Raw genomic sequence first — 15,393 nt, 5'->3', positions numbered from 1 at the left:
GATGGTGCTCTTGCAACAGAAACCAACTGCACAGACCTCGATCTTCCTCTCCCACTCCTGGGCGGGTGTGTGCTTCGCAGGTCATGCCCTGCATGAGGAGAAAGCTGCGGGGAGGCAAATGCATGTCCCTGCTTTTGTCCTTGAAGCTCAATTCCATTGGCATCCCTGTCACAATGATTGTGGCAGCAGCATTCGCAATGCCTTATAGCCTGGGCGGCTAAGACATTTATTACTTTTCTATCAATTAGCAGGTGCTCGTTCCTCCTGGCCTTTGCGTTTATGGGCCGTGCTATACACCACCCCCTGACTGCAACACCATCTGCCTATGCAGTTTGCCTTTCTATGGAGAAGCCTGTTGAAATCTGCTATATTGTGAGTGATACGTTTTCACGGTGACCCCCCTTTGCTTTCTGGGGCTGTGGTTACATTGAGTCGGTGGGTATTTTGCCACAGATAACTAAGGAACAGAGGCCCAGGCCTTAGTGCAGCCTGGATCTGGTTATTTCTGAGCTGGGTGCCTGTGTTGGAGAGAGAGAGTTTATGGAGGCTTCCAGGCTGGATCAGCACCTGATTTATTTCTCAGCGTTCCGCACCTGTTTGGTGAATCTTGCCTTTCCCTTCCCTCATCCTGCTGCTTTGCTCACGTGGGCTGACTTTTTCTTGTAGACAAGAGATTAAAACAGAAAGAAACCAGCAGTTTGTGAATGGACAAGACGAGCTGATGATGTCACCAATTTTAGCCACTTACAGTGGGATTTTCGACCGCACTCCCTATTCGCCAAACTCTGCTCCCGTTGGCGCTGCTGACCAATGCTCAGTGCTGTTGAATTTCCCACCCTTAGTAACAAGTTTCTGGGCCTGAGGCCCCTTCCTAAGCTCTTCCATTCCTCCCTTTGTGGCATCATTCAGGCTTGAAACAATCATAGCGCTTAGGAAGCAACTTCTCTGCTTTAACCCACATTTCCCCTGTCCCCCAGAAAAGAGCGTTTTGGATAGAAGAGTGAAGATTTCAAAGCACTTAACACTCACCAGCAGTCTTGCCTTGCAGCATCCCAAGCAAACGGCCCTTGGGAGAAGTAGGGGGTTGGTGCAAATGATTGAATATTTTAAAATAGTTTGTCTTAACAATGTTAGGTAGCAGGTCTCGGATTCTTTTGCCCATAGTGTGGCCAAAGAAATCATCCTGCACCTCCCATCCACTTGTGACTTCAAAGGATTGTGGGATTTGAGCATGGGATGAGTCTTTGCTGGCTGTTTTTAGAGCATAAGATCATAAGAGCTGCCATACGAGGTCAGACCAATGGTCCATCTAGCCCACTATCCTGTCTTTGGCAGTGGCCAGTACCAGAGCTTCAGGGAGAGTGTACAGAACCGGGCAATTTTGAAGAGAGACTCCCCTGTTTTCCTAATCTGATGTCTGGCATTCAGAGATTTAGGATTGCCCCCAGCATGGGGTTGCATCCCTGACCATCTTGGCTAAGCCGTTGAAGGAGTGATCCTCCTAGTTCTTTTCTGAACTCGGTTATACTTTTGGCCTTCACAACATCCCATCGCAATAAGTTCCACAGGTTAACTGTGCATTGTGGAAAAAGGTGCTCCTTTTGTTTAGATTAAATCTGAAGCCTATTAATTTCATTGGGTGACCCCTGGTATTTGTATTGTAGGAACGGGTGTCAAACACTTCTCTATTCGCTTTTCCATACTATTCATGATTTTATAGACCTCTTTCATATCTCCCTTAGTCATCTCTTTTCTAAGATGAGCAGCCCTCATCTTTTTAGTTTCTCCTCCTATGGAAGTCATTCCATACCCTTGATTATCTTTGTTACTCTTCTGTGAAACTTTTCCAGTTTCACTATCCTTTTTGAGGGATGGAGCGACCAGAAACCAGACCGAGTATTCCAGGTGAGAGCATGCCATGGATTTATATAGTGACATTATAATATTTTCTGTCTTACATTCTGTCCTTTTCCTAATAGCGCCTGATATTGTTAGCTCTTTGACCACCTTGGACGCTTTCAGAGAACTAAGCATGGTGACTCCAAGATCCCTTTTTGAGTGGTAACAGCCAATTTAGACCACACCATTATATATGTGTACTTGGGATTTTTTTTTTCAGTGTGAAATACTTTGCACTTGTCAATGTTGAATTTCATCTGCCATTTTGTTGCCCATCACCTAGTTTTGTGAGCTCCCCTCTTCACAGTCGGATTTGGATTTACTATTTTGAATAATTTTGCATCATCTGCAAACTTTGCCACTTCACTTGTCACTCCCTTTTCCAGATCATTAATGAATATGTTGGACAGCACAGCTCCCAGTACAGGTCTCTGGGAGACCCCGCTGTTTACCTCTCTCCACTGAGAAAATGGACCATTTATTCCTACCATTTGTTCCCTGTTTTGAACCAGTTACTGATCCATGAGAGGACCTTCTCTGTTATCCCATGACTGCTTAGTTTATTTAAGAGCCTTTGGTGAAGGACCTTGTTCAAGGCTTTCTGAAAGTCCAAGTACCCTATATTGATGGGAATCACCCTTATCCACATGCTTGTTGGTACCCTCAAAGAATTCTAATAGATTGGTGAGGCATGATTTCCCTTTACAAAAGCCATGTAGACTCTTCCCCAACAAATGGTGTTTATCTATGTGATAAGTCTGATAAGTCTGTTCTTTACTATAGTTTCTACCAATTTGTCCAGTACTGAAGTCAGGCTTACCAGCCTGTAATTGGCAGGATCACCTCCGGAGCCCTTTTAAAAAATGTGCGTTGTATTAGCTGCCCTCCAGTCATGTGCTAGAGACGCTGAGTTCAGCAATAGGAGTTCCATAATTTCATACCTGAGTTCCTTGGGGACTCTTGGGTGAATACCAGCTGGTCCTGGTGCCTTATTACTGTTTAATTTATCCATTTGTTCTGAAACCTCCTCTATTGACACCTCAGTGTTTTAGATTTGTCACCCAGAAAGAATAGCTCAGGAGTGAGTATCGCCCTCACATCCTCTGCAGTGAAGACTGATGCAAAGAATTCATTTAGCTTCTCTGCAACGGCCTTGTGTTCCCTGAGTGCTCCTTTACCACCTTAGTCGTCTAGTGGTCCTGCTGCCTGTTGGGCAGGCTTCCTGCTTCAGATGTTCTTAAAACATTTCTTACTGTTGGACTTCGCATCTTTAGCAAATTGCTTCTCAAATTCTTTCTGGGCCTGCCAAGGTTGGGCGCCTTCCTCTTATCCTCACAAGGATCTGACTTCCAAATGTTAAAAGATGCCTTTTTCCCCTCTACCGGCCTCCATCATTCTGCTGTTCAGCCACCGTGGTCCCCTTATTGTCTCTTCTGATTTACATTTTGTGTGAGCCTCTCTTACGGCGTTTCTAATAGTCCCTAGGCTGCTTGCAGGCACTAACCCTTGTGACAGCTCCTTTTAATCTGCATCTAACAAGTGTCCTCATTTTTGTGCCATTCCCTTTTTTAAAGTTAAATCTCACCGTGGTGTGGTGGGTTTGGGTTTTTTTGGTATTATCCCTCCTGTGAGGGTGTTCAACTGAATTCCATGATGATCCCTGTTACTGAGCAGTTCAGCTACAGTCACTTCTTGCACCAGACCCTGTGCTTCACTTAGGACTAAATCAAGCGTGGCCTCTCCCCTTTATGGTTGGAGGGGCTGTGTTGGTTCTGTTTTAAGGTTGCTTCCCCTCGCTCCCCTAAGCTCTTGGGCAAAGCAGTGTTTGTCACAGAGGTGGGGAATATTTTGGAGGAAACATCTTGACAGCGTCTCTCTAACACAGCAGTTGGGGGAAATGTGATAGTGTTTCAGATATTTAGGGTGCCGAGTGTATTTGTATATATAAACTGCAGGAATGTCTAGCTTCATCTATCTGTGACTAGGAAATAATTGGACCATGAGATGATGGGAGAAAAATGAAGAGAGACTGAATTCTCACTAAGTGCTGTAATGAAATCTGTCAAGCGAGTGAGATAGTGCAGACAAGCTGGGAATATTTGTGTCTTCTGTGTGTCCAGTGCTGACATAGCAACAATGCATAGTAACAGGCCTGCATTTGGTCAGCCCCAGAAACACTACATTTCCCAGGTGTGCAGATTGGCCATTACGTGACAGGATTCCTTCGGCTTCCTCTGTGAGCCCTGAACAGCGCTGTGCCCACTAGCATGGCACCTTTCAGCTGAGGATCTCAAACTGCTTGACAAACATTAAGTAATTAAGCTTCCATGCACATCAGGTAGGTAAGGACTTGGAGACTAGGGGACTTGCTCAAGGTCTTTGAGCAACTTAGTGGCAACATTAGGAATGTTCTGGACTCCCCATCTCCTGTTCTAAGCCGTAAGTGACTCTGCGAGAAGAATTTTCCCATTGACCGTCAACCCTTCTCTATTACCGTGCCCCAGTTCTGGTTTGCTTACTGCAAAAAATAAGCAGTGCAGCACTGCTGTGAATTTTGGGGGAGGGTAGCTCAGTGGTTTGAGCATTGGCCTGCAAAACCCACAGTTGTGAGTTCAATCCTTGAGGGGACCATTTAGGGAACTGGGGTAAAAAACTGTCTGGGCTTGGTCCTGCTTTGAGTAGAGGGTTAGACTAGATGACCTCCTGAGGTCCCTTCCAACAGTGATGATTCTATGACCTCTGGAAAGTCCCTCCCATCTTAGAGGAGTCTGATGAGAAATGAAGTAGGCTCTCAGCAACCTGGCTGCTTCAGAGAGGAGGTGAAACCCCACAAGTAAGCCTAAACCATGGGATCCTTCAGTGAATTGAGAGAAAACTAGCTAAAGCCTGGGAGACAGAATCAGAGCTTGTCCCTGTTCAAACAGCACCAGAATAGCCTCAAATTTGTTCCCTGGTTCTTTCCAGATCTAGCTCCAAAGACCTTCTAATCTATAAATAAGAGTTTGGGGAAGTGATTTCACCATGGGGTGAGTTCTGCCCATGTAAGTCAGTGGAGGTTCAGGAGTGTAACTGAGGCCCATGGTATATAGTGCCTCCCATAGTTGATAGATGGTCATCTTCATGAACAGGGACAATTCAATACTTTAATTTGTCCTAGAGTTTTAGTAAATCTTCGGCATCGAGGGCATGATCCTGTGATATGCTAAATTTCTGCAATTCCCATTAACATCTCTGGAAGAATCTCTCAGGATGATGCCCTTTAGAAAGTACAGTCTTTTTAATGCATCATCAAATATTTAGACAGATGTTTATACAGGGAATTTTGTGTTTCTTAATCACCCTTTTCTAAGAAATTCCACTAACCTCTTCTGTTACAAGAGAGGTAGGAAGATGCAGCCAACCATCTGGAGTGCCATATATGGTCGTAATCTCCTAACCCTGGGTGTTTCATAGAATAATATGGTCATTGGTCACATCCACTTTTAAGGTTATGCATGAATATTTCTTCCCTTTATGTTTGCCTAAGCACTCGGGAACGTAGAACTCAAAATATTAAAATGTATAAATTAAAGTTGTCATCTTTGTGCATTGTGTCAGCTTTATTAATGGCCGTGACTAGGTTCTTTATTCTTTGCTATTACTGTGTATTACATCCAACTGGAAAGGCAGAGCAATGCTGAGGATAAAATGTCAGTGTTATGAAGAAGGGAAAATCAGCCTGCTCTGACTACTGAATTGGGTCAGCACAGAAATGGAGCCCAGCCTTAGACAGTAGAAGACAGTAATAGTTGTGGAATTCCCCCTACCAATACTGTATGAGGCTGACTTTCTGCCAACTCTTAGATGCATGCATTGGAGGCCTGTTGAATTGAGTTCGGTGCCCATCCTAGCCTCCTGTTGGGTCAGTGCACATCAACCCTGCCATGCAGCACCCTGTGCTGTTCCAGTCTTCGGCCCCTCGCACACCTCAGTCATGGGCTAACCCGCCTGCGGTCCCAACAAGCCCCCAGCCCAGTTCTGCATGTGCATCTCCTTTGGAGCATCCCTGCTCTTCCCGTTTTGGGGACACCAGCTGTCCCAAGGCACCTCATGTCTGCCTAGTAGAACACAGCTCTGCAATGCACTTCCCTCCTGGCCGCAGGCCCCTTGTTCTGCATAGCATGTTGGGGGTGTTTTAATGCAATAGGATCATGGATGGCCAGACAAGTTATTTTTTTTTGTTATAACTTCTAGTTAATACTGGATGAGCTAGAACAGATATGGGGCATTTTAAATGCAATGTAGTGGGGGTGGCTTCCACCCAGACAGTTGCAGAGAGATCATTGACATTTTCAGGACATCTTGTGCAAATCTTCCTAAACTTTGTAGGTCCCTCTGCAATCTGTAGTAAGAGAGAATTGAAAAAACGGCTGTCATGGGCCACTGGAAATCTGTGCAGAAGGTTGCCAGATGTAATGGAAATTTTCCCCTCCTCCCCAGACTTTATGGACACTTCTGGAAAACCTGCAGGAATATTTTTGTTTAAACAAATACCCATGAAAACTCAAATAACTTGTGTAGTTAAATTATTTGTGTCTTTGAGCAGTTTAAAATACCTGTTTCATCAACACATATTTGCACTGGTCTCTGCTGTGAGAGGTGGAGACCGAATTTCTCCATGACAGAAGTGTGGCTGCTCAGGAGATTTGTGCAGACTGTATAGCAAAGAAGCTATGAACTTGCAAGGTGCGTACAGATGAATCAGTTTAAGTCCAGTGAGACTAGATCAGCATCTGCAGCACCCCATGCAAATGTCAGAGGCTGAACTGCTCGCTATGGAAGAGGAATTAATTCCCTGATGACCTTGTTGCTGCTTTCAGTCACAGTCCTGCTGTATCCTAGAGTTGTCCACAAACTGGGTTTTTCTAGAATTAGTGCTGGGTGGATCCTGCGAAGATGCAGTCAGGAAGCCTTCAGTAGAATTACACCAGGGATAAACCTGGCTCAGGACTTCCAGGGTCTTCATTCTCTGTGGCCAGTATCTGCCACTTTCTCTGATGCTGGAAACACAAGCCTTGATCCTGTAGTAGGGTACATAAGAGAGTTGTGTAAGTCCCAAAACTAGAAGGCTTAGAGGGATGGAACTCTCAGCTCCTTCTATAGGGAAGGAGTGAAAAAACAGCTCTGGCCAGCACTATTAACATGAATTATACTGGTGGTTACCCATAGTTCCACACACTGAATTTAGTTGCATTAGCTGGGATTTGTCAGTATTCCGATTGCACAATTAATAATAGATTGTTACTATGAATATATTTGTGAAAGGGCATTGGAATTGTGGAAGATACAGCCAGAGTAAGTGGGTCACCCTGACTTTACAGGAAGTGGACCCTGGTTTGGGAATTCAAACTCAAGAAGAGAGAGTAGAGAGGTCTGCTTTAAAGACCAGGAGCTCTTGTCTCAGGGAGCAAAGAGTCTAGGCCAGTGTCCTGTTCTGCTCTGGGTTTGCCCCCGGGAGGTTCTGAAGCCTGTGTAGAATGATTCTGAGGGGGAGGGTGAGCCACCAGTAATGGACAGGTGGCTTCAGAGGGTGGATGTGATTGGACCTGCAGCAGTAATACACAGCTGTCTGTGCAGTGAGACCCTCTTGTCCACTTGACAGCTGCTTTTGTAGCCAGGTTCAACTGGACCAGCAGCGGTGCAGAACCAGCCAGGTAGCCGCTTATCGGAGCAGGACCTGGTGGAGTGGCTGTGTCTGGACTGGAGGAGATGACTCAGAACTGTGAGTTGGCTTTTCGGTGGGTGGCAATTATTGTGCCACTAAGAGTTCTGGATCTCAACAAACTAGACAATTCCTACCTGGCCCTGGGGTTGGTCACTCTCATACACTGATGGGGTTTGCTGGTGTATGTAAATATTGTAAATATATGTAAATGTTTCTAGTTTGTTTTTTCCTTTTCCTTCTAGGCAAAGAGATGTGTGGTTCTGTGTTCCCAAGGCCTCTGGGTGCTGGTGAACAGGGAAGAACCATCTTGATAGGGGACCAGGCAGGTTCTCTTTCAGTTTCCCAGAGGCAGAAGTAGGATTTTGGCTCTGCACGGGGGGTTGGGCCATTGTTTTATTTATTGTAGAAGTGGAGCCCTAAACCGACTGAACCAGGCCCTTGTTGCTGCCATTGACACCTGGCTGAAGGGTCAGAGTTGGAGGTTGTTCTGGGTGTACGACTGAGACCTGTGTGCACCAGAACCCCAGAGGGATGTGCTGGCATGAATCTCCATGCCCTGTTCTCTGTTCTGACCAGTGGTCAGTCAGTCTTTGGTTGTAGCCTCCCACCCCTTCTGCCCTCCCTCTCTGCCTCTAGGGTCCTTTCCTCTGGGAGGTGGTGGTGGGGGGAATGGAGACTAGCCTCAATGGTCAGCTCTAGTAGTCTAGCTGGCCTGTGTGTGGGTGTGAGAAGGGTTAAGACCTGGCAGAAGTGTGAGAAGGGTTAAGACCTCCGCACCCTGCGCTCCTACTCCCTTACTCGCAAAAAGGGGGGCAGGGAAGGGGTTGATCTGAGGAGACAGGCACAGCCGGAGTGCAATTCTCATCTTAACAGAGAGGCCTCTGCTATATGCTCTCCACTTTGGCCTCACCTATGCTAAACTAGCAGTCAGTCTACCCTGGTGCTCCCACCAGGCTGTGCCCACTGGCAGTGCAATGGTGGGAGAAGTTCAGAAAATGTGTCGGCCCAGCTTCAAGCCCTACTTCGGCAGAATCATTTTATTAGACTCACTGAATCTTTAGGACTGGACCTCGAGAGGTCATCTAGTCCAGTCCCCTGCACTCATGGCAGGACTAAGTATTATCTAGACCATCCCTGACAGGTGGTTGTCTAACCTGCTCTTAAAAATCTCCAATGATGGAGATTCCACAACCTCCCTAAGCAATTTATTCCAGTGCTTAACCACCCTGACAGTTAAGAAGTTTTTCCTAATGTCCAACCTAAACCGCCCTTGCTGCAATTTAAGCCCATTGCTCCTTGTCCTGTCCTCAGAGGTTAAGAAGAACAATTCTTCTCCCTCCTCCTTGTAACAACCTTTTATGTACTTGAAAACTGTTATAATTCTCTCCCCGGGCCTCCTCCCAGTCTTCTCATCTCTAGACTAAACAAACCCAATTTTTTCAATCTTTCCACATAGGGCATCTTTTCTAAACCTTTAATATTTTTTGTTTCTTTTCTCTGGACTTTCTCCAATTTATTCACATTTTTCCTGAAATGTGGTGCCCAGAACTGGACATAATACTCCAGCTGAGGCCTAATCAGCGTGGAATAGAGCAGATGAATTACTTCTCGTGTCTTGCTTACAACACTCCTGCTAATACAGCCCAGAATGATGTTTGCTTTTTTTGCAACAGGGTTACACTGTTGACTCATATTTAGCTTGTGATCCACTCTGATCCCCCGATTCCTTTCCGCAGTACTCCTTCCTAGGCAGTCATTGCCCATTTTGCATGTGTGCAACTGATTGTTCCTTCCTAAGTGGAGCACTTTGCATTTGTCCTTATTGAATTTCATCCTATTGACTTCAGACCATTTCTCCAGTTTGTCCAGATAATTTTAATCCAATTCTCAAAGCACTTGCAACCCCTCCCAGCTTGGTATTGTCCGCAAACTTATAAGTATGCTCTCTCTGCCATTATCTAAATCATTGAAAATATTGAACAGAACCTGACCCAGAACAAATCCCTGTGGGACCCCACTCGATATGCCCTTCCAGCTTGAGAGAACCGCCGATAACTAGTCTCTGGGAACGGTTTTCTGACCAGTTATGCACCCACCTTATCATAACTCCATCTAGGGTGTATTTCTCTGGTTTGTTTATGAGAAGGTCATGTATCAAAAGCCTTACTAAAGTCAAGATATACCCTGTCTAAATGCTCCCCGCCCATCCACAAGGCTTGTTACCCTATCAAAGAAAGCTATTAAGTTGGTTTGACATGAGTCGTTCTCAAGAAATCCATGCTGACTGTTACTTATCACCTTATAATCTTCCAGGTGTCTGAAAATTGATTGCTTAATTATTTGCTCCATTATTTTTCTGGGTACAGAAGTTAAACTGACTGGTCTGTAATTCCCTGGGTTGCATTTATTCCCCTTTTTATAGGTGGTGTCAGGGTTCCCTCCCCACTCTGGAGTATAGATGTGGGGACCCGCATGAAAGACCCCCTAAGTTTATTTCTACCAGCTTAGATTAAAAACTTCCCCAAGGCACAAATCCTTCCTTGTCCTTGGCTGAGTACTGCTGCCATCACCAAGTGAGTTAGACAAAGATTCAAGGAAAAGAACGACGGAGTTCCTGTTCCACCAAAATCCCTCCAAGCCCCTTCACCCCCTTTCCTGGGGAGGCTTGAGAACAATATACCAGCCAAGTAGGTTAACAAAGTGGGCACAGACCAGCCCTTGGGTTTTTAGGACAAGCTGGTAGAAATAAGCTTAGGGGGTCTTTCATGCGGGTCCCCACATCTATACCCCAGAGTTCAAAGTGGGGAGGGAACCCTAAAAACCAATCAGATTCTTTTTATTATAAAGACAAAAGGAAAAGAAGCACCTCTCTAGAATCAGGATGGAAGGTAATTTTACAGGGTAATCAGATTTATAACACAGAGGATTCCCCTCTAGGCAAAACTTTAGAGTTACAAAAAAAAAACACCCCAAAAAACAAAACAAAACAGGAATAAACCTCCCTCTTAGCATAGGGAAAAATTCACAAGCTAAAACAAAAGATAATCTAACACATTTCCTTCCTATTACTTACAATTTGTAATCTTAGAGGCCTTTAGTTCAGGTATGGCTTTGGGAGATGTATTTTCCCTGCCCTGCTTCCTTGCTGACGCGGAGAGAACAACACAAAAACCTTCCCCCACAGATTTGAAAGTATCTTCTCCCCTCATTGGTCCTTTTGGTAAGGTGCCAACCAGGTTATTTGAGCTTCTTAACCCTTTACAGGTAAAGGAGGGATTTTATGCTACCCATAGCTGTATGTTTATGACGGGTGGGCACTACATTTTCCCTTTTCCAGTCCTCTGGAATCTCACCTGTCTTCCATGACTTTTCAAAGAGAATCGCTAATGGCTCCGATATCTCCTCAGTCAGAAGCACTCACTGGCTACATGGTAGCACTTTCCCAGCGCAGGATCATCCTGTCACCACCCTTCCCCTGCTGCTACCCGCGCTGGCCATACTCAGGCCCACAGTCAGCAAAGGCAGAAGCATGTTCTGCTTCAGCTAATTCATTCACTGTGTGGCTTTGCTCATTCCCAGTGGATGATCATTTGTCAAAATCAGACCAGATTGTACATAACTCCTGCATTCTTCTGAGGGCCTCAGGCCTCCACTGCCAATCTTCTTTTCCCCACTGTTGGTTCTGTTCTTTCCTCTCTGCCCACATTCCCAACCTCAGCGTGGGACTGCCTGAGGAAAATCACCATTGTCTATTTTTATCAGCGACAATTTACTCCAGTAATGGCAGGGAGAGGTGTTCTCTGTATCCACAGCCCGATATGAAGTCAATCTTTCTGGCCTTGTCTATACGCAGTAGTTGCACCAATTTAACTTCAAATTATTTTTTAATTGGTTTAGTTCAGACAGTGCAAATCACTGAGTGGACCCTGTTACTTCAGTTCCAGGGCATCTTATTTCATGTTAGTTCAAGTCTAATTATTCCCAAAATGAGCCTGGTTTAAACCAATGTAAGAATGTCCACGTACCTTTTTGCTCCAGTTAAGCTAAATCAATTTAAAATTTCACACCTGAAATTAAAATAGAGCAGCTTTCACATGTAGACAAGCTCTTACAGAAGGTTAAAGAGGGTTGCACTCCAAGTACCTTCAGAGCCCATTATTACAGCGCCAAGAATGCTTTAGCCAGGAAATGGCATTCATAATTTCTTTTGTGCCAAATCATCTGTAGTTTTCCCATGGCTATTTATTTTTTGTATGTGAAATAAAGCCTGTGAAAAGCACAAACAGGTTTAGTTTCTGCGTAACTATGAAACTAAAATGAATCACGCTGTTTAAAGAGCCATGGTCAAGTTGATTTGTTTGGAACTAATGTGTGGGGTTTTTTAAATCCAGTTTCTGATTACGGGCTTCTGTAAATAATTTATGTTATGTGATTTGTATTATTTACAGGAGGTGCAGTCAGAGACTTGATATTTGTTTTAGATCCAAACATTCTTTTTTGTAAAATGATATTTTTAGTAAAGGCTTTTTGAGCAAGGGAGACGTTGACTCCGGGGGAAAGTGAAAGGACTAGACACAAAGTGCTGTCAAGAAGTAAACAACAAAAAATAAGAATTTTCCCTCACGTCTTTCAGCTGTAATCATCTTAGCAGTTACATTGGGTACACACAGAAATGTGTTTTTTAAGATGATGATTATGCCTCTTTAGAACCTAGCAATCGCTGATGGTGTCTCTCTTCTCCCAGGTAGACGCACCTTCCAGGAAGAGGGTCACCCATAAAAATCATGCAATGATGAAAAGAACCTGTGAAGAGTTACAGAATGCTTTGAATTGTGTAGATGCTGCAGCCAATCTGACACCGTGTCAGTGGAGCCTTTTTCCTCAATGCACGTGTCTCTAAACTAGCATTCAGAGCCATGCTTGCCCCTCAGAGACTAGTGATCCCAGTTAATGCAGGCAGCTCCCTTATGTTTGGGTTAGGGCAATTGTGAGGTAGATAGCATGGACCAGGAGGAGTGACAAAAAAGTTGTTCTCTTTATTATCATTCTAACATCAAAGACTTTGGGGCTATTGCCGTACTTAGCAAAAGGCAGCATGGTCTAGTGGCTAGGGCTCTGGCCTGGGAGTCAGGAGGCCTGAGCTGTGTTCCTTACTCTGATACTGATCTCCTGTGTGACCCTTAACGAGTCCCTTCACTAAGCCCACGGCCAAATTTAATTATGTGAGTAGTCCCGTTAAGTCAAGTACCTTAACTACCTCACTGAATTTGGGCACTAGACCCTTGGATTACTGAGCGTGGAAGTGTGAACGCTTTCCTCATAATTAATACCAAGTTGGTTGAGATTAATAGTAAAATGTTGTTTTAAGAAGTTTGACTACTTAGTAAAGTGGTTGATTTTGAAAAATATCTTGGTGCCTAAAGTTCATTCTTGCACAAATTCAGTGACAGTGTGCTGCAGGGGCAAATCAGACCTGCTGCTTAGTTCCTGTCCTTCTCCTTGCAGGAGCAGGGCCTAAGAACTTACATCTGCCTGTCTGAGTTGGGTGTCTCCATCAAGTCTGTAAATCTGACACTTTTTCCTACTTGTTGCTATCTATCTAGCTATCTAGATTATGATGTGGTCTCCATTACCATGGTATCTGAGCACCTTGTTTTATTTATCCTCCCAATACCTCTGTGAGCCGCGTTGTACAGCTGGGAAACTGAGGTACGGCAGAAGTAAGTGACTTACCTGTGATAACCCAGGCAGTCCATGGATCAGCCTTCCTCTTTCGCGCCTGTTGCTCATTTCAGTTTTCAACCCAGGTATATTTGTTTTTCCACCATCCTCAGCTTTTGAACTGATTTGATTTTAGCTGAAGACTAAACAAAAATACATTTGTCATCCTTTGGAACCTTCTCTGTTCCAATATTCATTATACATAAGTTAGCCGCAGGTGGTACCTTGCAGCACCGTTGTCCAAAAACAAAATCTAAAGCAAAAGTTAATAAAATAGTCTGTTTAAATTTAGCTGGATGCTTGGAAGTCCTCTTTTCAAAACTAGATAATGAAGTTCGAGTGGAAATATAGACAGTAATTTATAGGCATGCTGTTAGGGTAAAGTCATACCGTAAGGCTAAAAGCAATGTATGCATAGATTTTTAAATCCCTTTTCTGTGTTAACAGTAAAACCTTAGACTAATAAAACTGGTTTCAAAAAATGTCATTACCTTGTCATCATTAGTACTCTTCTTTTACTTTAACTCTTTCAGACAGGTGTAATATATAATAATAATATAATATATCTTTGCAGATAACGATCAAGAAGTGATTGGGTAATCATGGGATCTTATGATTGTCTTATGCTTTGTCTATTTTGCATATTCAAATATTTTATGGAACATTTTAATTATTCAGATAACTGAGATATTTGCTGAAACCAAGGGCCCAATCCTGCAAACATTTTAGCATGGGCCTGATCCAGCACTTATTGAAGTCAACAGAAAGACTCCAGCTGACGTCAACGGACAATTGATCACATCCTAGGTGCGCAAGTTTATTCACTGGGGTAATCCTGTGTGTGTAAAAACTGCTCACATGCTTAAGAGTTTGCAGGATCAGGTCCTAAATTAAAGATGTTAATTACACTGGCTGCTCCCCCCCCCTCCGGTTTAGTTTGTGGGGTTCTGCCAGGCATCCCAGGATTGTATAAATTGTCTTGGTCCTGCAAGCTCCTGTGGGGATCTGCTATCTTAATCTCTCCTTCTAAGCTAGGGGTTCTCAAACTTCATTGCTCCACGACCCCCTTCTGACAAACAAAAATTACTATACGACCCTAGGAGAGGGGACTGAAGCCTGAGCCCGCCCGATCCCTGCCACCAGCTTGATAGAACCACCAATAACTAGTACCTGGTGGTTGCAGAGAAAAGCTTGAGCATGTCAATCTGAAGGGCTCAGATACCAGAAGGCAGATAAAATGAAACCCAATGTTTATTTAATTCTTAGGATTTTCAAGAAGCCAATCTCTTGATTTTTAGCACTGGAATGTGGGCAAGAGATGATTTGGCTCTGTCTAATTCACAAACGTCATAATTTGTGGTGCATCACACAGGCATTATTGCAAACTAGCAAGGTTCTGCTAGTATCATGGTAACTTCTATTATAAACTTACATGTGACATGATTCCTTAGTTGACTGTGGGGGTGGGGTGGGGTGGTGTGGAGGATGGAACCTTGCTTCTCTTACCTATGCTAAAATTCAGGGCCCAAAGCGTCTCCCATTGAAATCCATGCGTATTTAGCCATTGACTTAAGTGAGAGCAGGATATGGCTCTCCAGTCTCTGCTTTGCACTATCCCCAGGAAAGATGTCACCAAATTGCCTTTGTTTTACGGGCTCTATATGTCATTAAATCATAGAGAGGTCATCTGAGTATTTCCCAGGGTGAATCTATATCGCTAAAATAGGCTGAATAGTCAAGACTGAACATTGTCTTGGTAATGACACCATATAATCTTCATGATAGTAGTTCTTAGGCAGTTTAACCCCTCTCATTTGAGGATCACAACATCCCAGTAATACATGATTTACGAGTTGTGATGCACTAGCTTAGAACAACCTGGGAAACAGTGTACTTATGTGTTTAAGCTCCATGGAAAAAGTGTTACATCACTGATGCTTTAACCACATTGTCATAAAACCAAACAACCCCACCCTTGGTCCCTGTGAGAAATGACTCTGAAATGTTTCCTTTCAGCTTTTCCAGCAAATTGCCTGCTTGGTAAATTTTGCTAATGACCTGAAAGGTAA

At 44.1% G+C, this 15,393-nt stretch overlaps 1 protein-coding gene across 1 annotated transcript in view; it reads left to right on the top strand.

Moving 5' to 3' along the window:
- Positions 1-12,366, top strand: part of SLC9A6 (solute carrier family 9 member A6) — a 56,862-nt gene extending 44,496 nt beyond the window's left edge. Inside the window, exon 17 of the mRNA XM_039488220.1 lies at positions 12,348-12,366. Coding sequence (XP_039344154.1) covers positions 12,348-12,351 — 4 coding nt within the window. The 3' untranslated portion in view covers positions 12,352-12,366. The remainder of the gene's footprint in view (positions 1-12,347) is intronic.
- Positions 12,367-15,393: the final 3,027 nt, after the last annotated feature.

The sequence above is a fragment of the Mauremys reevesii genome, linkage group 9, assembly GCF_016161935.1.
Source record: "Mauremys reevesii isolate NIE-2019 linkage group 9, ASM1616193v1, whole genome shotgun sequence".
Classification (NCBI taxonomy): Eukaryota; Metazoa; Chordata; order Testudines; family Geoemydidae; genus Mauremys; species Mauremys reevesii.
Note: the sequence above shows the minus strand (reverse complement) of the source record. Positions and strands in the feature narration are given on the sequence as shown.